This window comes from Mytilus californianus, unplaced genomic scaffold (genome assembly GCF_021869535.1).
Source record: "Mytilus californianus isolate M0D057914Y unplaced genomic scaffold, xbMytCali1.0.p SCAF_2, whole genome shotgun sequence".
Taxonomy (NCBI): Eukaryota; Metazoa; Mollusca; class Bivalvia; order Mytilida; family Mytilidae; genus Mytilus; species Mytilus californianus.
In genome coordinates, this window is record NW_026262668.1 from 73,143,321 (window position 1) to 73,149,217 (window position 5,897).

Below are 5,897 nucleotides of genomic sequence, written 5' to 3' on the forward strand. Positions count from 1 at the left end.
CAAAGAACCCCAATAATTCAATTTTTGATGAAATCAAACAAAGTTTAATTTTGGACCCTTTTGACCTCAATATGAACCAATTTGATAGCAGGGCCTACAAATAAAAAATCTAAATACATGGTTAGATTCAGCATATCAAAGAACCTCATATATTCAATTTTTGTTGAAATCAAACAAAGTTTAATTTTGGACCCCAATTTGGACCAACTTGAAAACTGGGCCCATAATCAAAAATCTAAATACATGTTTAGATTCAGCATATCAAAGAACCCCATATATTCAATTTTTGTTGAAATCAAACAAAGTTTAAATACTGGACCCTATCTTGGACCAACTTAAAAACTGGGCCCATAATCAAAAATCTAAACACATGTTTAGATTCAGCATATCAAAGAACCCCAAGAATTCAATTTTTGTTAAAATCAAACTAAGTTTAATTTTGGACCTTTGGACCTTAATGTAGACCAATTTAAAAAACAGGACCCAAAATTAAAAATCTAAATACACGGTTAGATTTGGAATATCAAAGAGCCCCACTAATTCAATTTTAGATGAAATCAAACAAAGTTTAATTTTGGACCCTTTTGACCTCAATATGAACCAATTTGATAACGGGGTCCACAAATAAAAAATCTAAATACATGGTTAGATTCAGCATATCAAAGAACCCCATATATTCAATTTTTGTTGAAATCAAACAAAGTTTAATTTTGGACCCCAATTTGGACCAACTTGAAAACTGGGCCAAAAAATCAAAAATCTAAATACATGTTTAGATTCAGCATATCAAAGAACCTCATATATTCAATTTTTGCTAAAATCAAACAAAGTTTAATTTTGGACCCTTTGGACCTTAATGTAGACTATTTTGAAAACTGGACCCAAAATTAAAAATCTAAATACACTGTTAGATTCGGCATAACAAATAAATAAATGTGATCGAAGATTTTACAAATCTAATGCGCCATACTGTGCAATTAAAGATTACTTCTTGAAATTTTTCAATATTTGAAATTTGAAAAAAAAATAATATTTGAAGAATAATTCTTTTTAAATTCTGAAATCTGAAATGACAAAAAATTGACCCCCCACAATTTCTTTTTATCCCCCCCCCCCCCTTTTTTCCCCCAAAAAATTCTTTCCCTCAAGATATGGTCATAATCTCAATTCAAATTTCCAATGGAGTTGGAAACCATAATTACCCATTTAAATTTACCATAGTGCTAACTTAATCTATTTTATAATAGAATTAAAAATATAGTGTCAAATCTTTCATATGGATTTTTTTGTAAAATAAAATGATGCAACATTTGCAGATATTTTTACTGGTCTTCCTTTATAAATATGCATTTCTTTAAACATAATTTAAAAGCAGTGTAAGGGAAGTAACCAAAACGTTGTATTTGGATTACCTCCCTTACACTGTTTTAAATTATCTTTATTGTTCATTAACCATTACTTTATACATAATTTAAAAGCAGTGTAAGGGAGATAATTTCAATGATGTATTTGATTTATCTCCCTTACACTGCTTTAAATTATGTTTTGTACTAAAGTATTTGTCCATTAACCAGGACAACCTTGTTTTTCCCCCTTTTTTGCCCCTAATTCCTAAACGGTTTGAGCCATAACCCCCCAAAGCAAATCCTAACCATCCCTTTGTGGTATGGAAACTTGTAGTATAATTTCAGAGAGATCCATACACCGTTCCACAGTTATTGTCTGGAAACTAGAAAATGCTTATTTTTGGCCCCTTTTTGGCCCCTTATTCCTTAACTGTTGGTACCATAACCCCCAAAATCAATCCCAACCTTCCTTTTGTGGTATTTAACCTTATGGTAAAATTTCAAAAAGATCCATTCACTTAAACTAAAGTTAGAGTGCGAAAACCAATGTGTCTTCGGACGACGACGCAAGACGACGACGACGACGACACCAGCGTCATACCAATATACGACCACAAAATTTTTTTGTGGTCGTATAAAAAGTTAATATGCCTAGCTCATAATGCTTTTTAATTCATTCATGTAGATGTGATTGGTCAGTTTTTTTATAATAATTATGGTGTTTACTTTTTCAGGCAAACAATAAGTATTCAAATGGTCTTGATGTGTTTTATAACCTTTGAAACAATATTCAAAACATATCAATAAGACTTTTTTTAATAGCAGTCATTCCTCTCTTTCTAATACCCACAACATTTTTTTTTATTGAGATGACATTTTTCATTAGTTGCCAAGTTTAAATGGCATGAATTTATAATGAAACTAGAAAAAAATGTTCAATCCATTCATAATTGGTGTTCTGAAATGTCAAAGCTTCTTGCATAAGCATAGTACCCGTAATAAATAAAAACTCTTTCTCAATGTTATAGCCACAAAGACCTCCCCAGTCAAATGAAAGTAATCAAGTAATACAGGTTGTTTTTTATAATATAAAGAATGACAACATACATATGCTTTATCCTGAGAAGAAATATTAAAGTTGGGCTGCTGTAGAGCACCATTTGTGTTTACAGCTGGTGTACATCTTCTGGTACGCGATTTTGCATTTTCCAATTCTGCATCGCTGGGGTTAATGGAATTTTTATCTGTAAAAGAAATTTCATACGTTGATACACAAAAAGCATAACACTATTTTACTGATGAGACAGGAGGTTCTTAAAACTGTTTCAAACAATGATCAAACTTATGTATGTGTCTACTTATCTTATGTATGTGTCTACTTATCTTATGCATGTGTCTACTTACCTTATGTATGTGTCTACTTACCTTATGTATGTGTCTACTTATCTTATGTATGTGTCTACTTATCTTATGTATGTGTCTACTTATCTTATGTATGTGTCTTAATCTTATGTATGTGTCTACTTACCTTATGTATGTGTCTACTTATCTTATGTATGTGTCTTTATCTTATGTATGTGTCTTAATCTTATGTATGTGTCTACTTATCTTATGTATGTGTACTTATCTTATGTATGTGTCTACTTATCTTATGTATGTGTCTACTTATCTTATGTATGTGTCTTAATCTTATGTTTGTGTCTACTTATCTTATGTATGTGTCTACTAACCTTATGTATGTGTCTACTTACCTTATGTATGTGTCTACTTACCTTATGTATGTGTCTACTTACCTTATGTATGTGTCTACTTATCTTATGTATGTGTCTACTTATCTTATGTATGTTTCTACTTATCTTATGCATGTGTCTACTTATCATGCATCTGGGTTATTTTTTTCCTATAATATGAAGAATTGTTTTAGAAAATATAAGGTGTGGAAAAAAATTGCTCAGATGGAATTTAGGTAAATCTTAAAGGTAAAGTCACTAGACTAAGTCTCATGGGCAATCATACCACATCTCCATATTTTTATATAGCTGTTTCACCTGAACTGTAGGTAAAAATCCAGTATGAGCAAAGTAAGCACAAGAAAATAAACCAATCCATAAGTTTAGGCACAAGCTTTATGTACAAAATAATAATAAAAATAATATTGCCCAACATTATGTCCAATGAACTTTTTGAATTTTGTTTTAAACATAGCTTGCTGTTGCATTCATCCATCTCGTTATAGTGTGATATGGATGGACTTTGATAATTCACTGTTTGTAATCTTCATAAACTTGAGTATAGGTCATAGGTTAGTACATTCTTACATTGCTGTTACAGAAACCAGTAGTTTTAAAAATATCAAGTATCAGTACCAATGTGATCAATAAATTTCCTAGAATTATTGCTCTGTTGGGACTTATTTACAAGGATTAATCATCTCTCAACTTGTAGATTTTATATTAACAATATAATCAACTGAATTCATTAAAATCCACAGAAATATCCCACAAATTCTAGGCACATTCTTTGTACCTGATTTTGGATGATGTAAAAAAAAAAAACCAGTCAATAGGTAATTGCCTGTTCTAATTCCTTAATAATGTCTTCTCTATCTTCTTTTAATTATCCTTAGATGTCCTGAGAGCAAGTACTTATGGTACATTTTAAATAAGGATCTCTGGTTTTAAAAGTAAATACTATTCATAATAAGAGTGACCTCAGATTTATTGGAAAATGTTTCCCCAGAAATAAAAGCCTCTGTGTAATACTGGTGTTATCTTTGACATGGTTTTCTGTTGAAGCCTTCCTGAGAGTTTTCCATAATTTTACCAAATTGTAATGTAAATACACAGATTCTCACACGCATGACATGATAGTTGAACTTATATTGACAATTAATTTTCTTCATTCAAATAAATATAGTGGGTCCATAATGACCACACTTTAAATATGTGTGAAAGACATGCCAACAATTCATTCAATATTGGGAATTTTGAATCAAACTAGATCATCAATTTTTTAATTGAAATTGAAATTTTAATTGTTGATGAATTCTATCAGTCCTTTGATCTATAAAATTTACTTTAAATGTAGGAAACAAATATATATGGTACACAGAAGTCCAGATCTATATTAGGTTAAGACAGCAACCTGAACGACACAAAAACCAAAGGACATGTATTTCAACAATGTTTAGAAATCCATTTAGAAATCCTTATATTAAATGCTTAAAAATGTGCATGCTTAGTCATGATAGTGTGCAACTACTTTAAAAACTGAACACAAGATAAGTTCAGCAAGTTAAAATCATTATTTCAATGAGGAAATGTACTTGATAAATCTTCAGTTGATAGGTCATCTATACATAGTAATAATTACATCTGAAAATTTCAAACTGCTGTGGTTATAGTAACTATGTAAAACTATTTTCAACATAGTATTTATTTAATGTGGAACAGTACACATAAAAAATTTCAGTTGAAATACTTCTTGCTGGTGTTCAAATGATTCAACATGACAAAGAGTGATTGTAGTATCTAGTGATCTAGTATCAAAATTATTTTTTTCTAACTGCATTTTCCAATTACTTAACACTGATCATGTTTACATACAAAGATTCAAGAAAGATCATTTTTATTAAGATTACAAAAGAATTGACATTTAAGCATAGCAACAAATGCCAACCCCCCTCTCTTTATTATTTTTTTTTGCATAGTGTTCTGTCAAAAGTATGAACTGGGCTCTTTATTATCATGTTGCCCTCACACCTGCTTCAGAAAAAATAAATTTAAAACATAGCTTGATTAAGCCAAGAAGCTTGAAAATAGGTGTCAAGAAGAAAGTGTTTTTTCTAGAAATTTCATAAGAATAATCAATCTATGATCTATGATAACTATTAATTATGTTAACCATTTCAAAGTGAGGGTAAAACTCGTTGACTCTACCAGTACATCAGAATAATGTGTCTGGGTAATTATATAATGATATGTCTTCTAGGGGTGTAAATCTAATGTTCTATTAAGTTACTATCTAGCTATAAGCAAAGACCAGTGTGTCCAGTCTAGTACAAAGCAAATTGAATTCATATCACTCAAATTATGGGAAAATGATGATAAACAACCATTAGACAATCAAAAGTTAATAGTGAAATTTTTTAGCATTTATTGAAATGATTGATAATTTTCTATTCTAATATGTAATTTGTTGCTTACAGTGATTTTGACAGGATAATATCATATAATTTGAGGGGTTAAATCCATGATTTACTTGTAGTACTGTCAAACTAATCTCAGATGTTTTTTTTTTTTCTTTTTATTTAAAAATTCATTCAACAGGCATAACTTAGCAATTGTTTTAGAATAGTAAACATGTAAATGTAATGTGTTTTAAATGCTTGCTGACACCAATTTCCATCAAAACTTTGCTGAAAACTAAATTTGTGTCAGTAAAATCAACAATTGATGATGGCAAGTATACTTAAATACAATGATGTTTATATATATAAGTTTTATTCTGCAGAAATTTGCAATAAATGTGTATTATGTGTTTAAAAGACTA

At 29.9% G+C, this 5,897-nt stretch overlaps 1 protein-coding gene across 1 annotated transcript; it reads left to right on the forward strand.

The window, feature by feature from the left end:
• Positions 1 to 2,611: 2,611 nt before the first annotated feature.
• On the forward strand, positions 2,612 to 3,462 carry LOC127727672 (uncharacterized protein YfdI-like). The gene is made up of 2 exons (XM_052234788.1): positions 2,612 to 2,849; positions 3,083 to 3,462. The coding sequence occupies exons 1-2, from the start codon at positions 2,679 to 2,681 to the stop codon at positions 3,314 to 3,316; spliced, it is 405 nt and encodes a 134-aa protein (XP_052090748.1). The 5' UTR covers positions 2,612 to 2,678; the 3' UTR covers positions 3,317 to 3,462.
• The last annotated feature ends 2,435 nt before the right edge of the window (positions 3,463 to 5,897 follow it).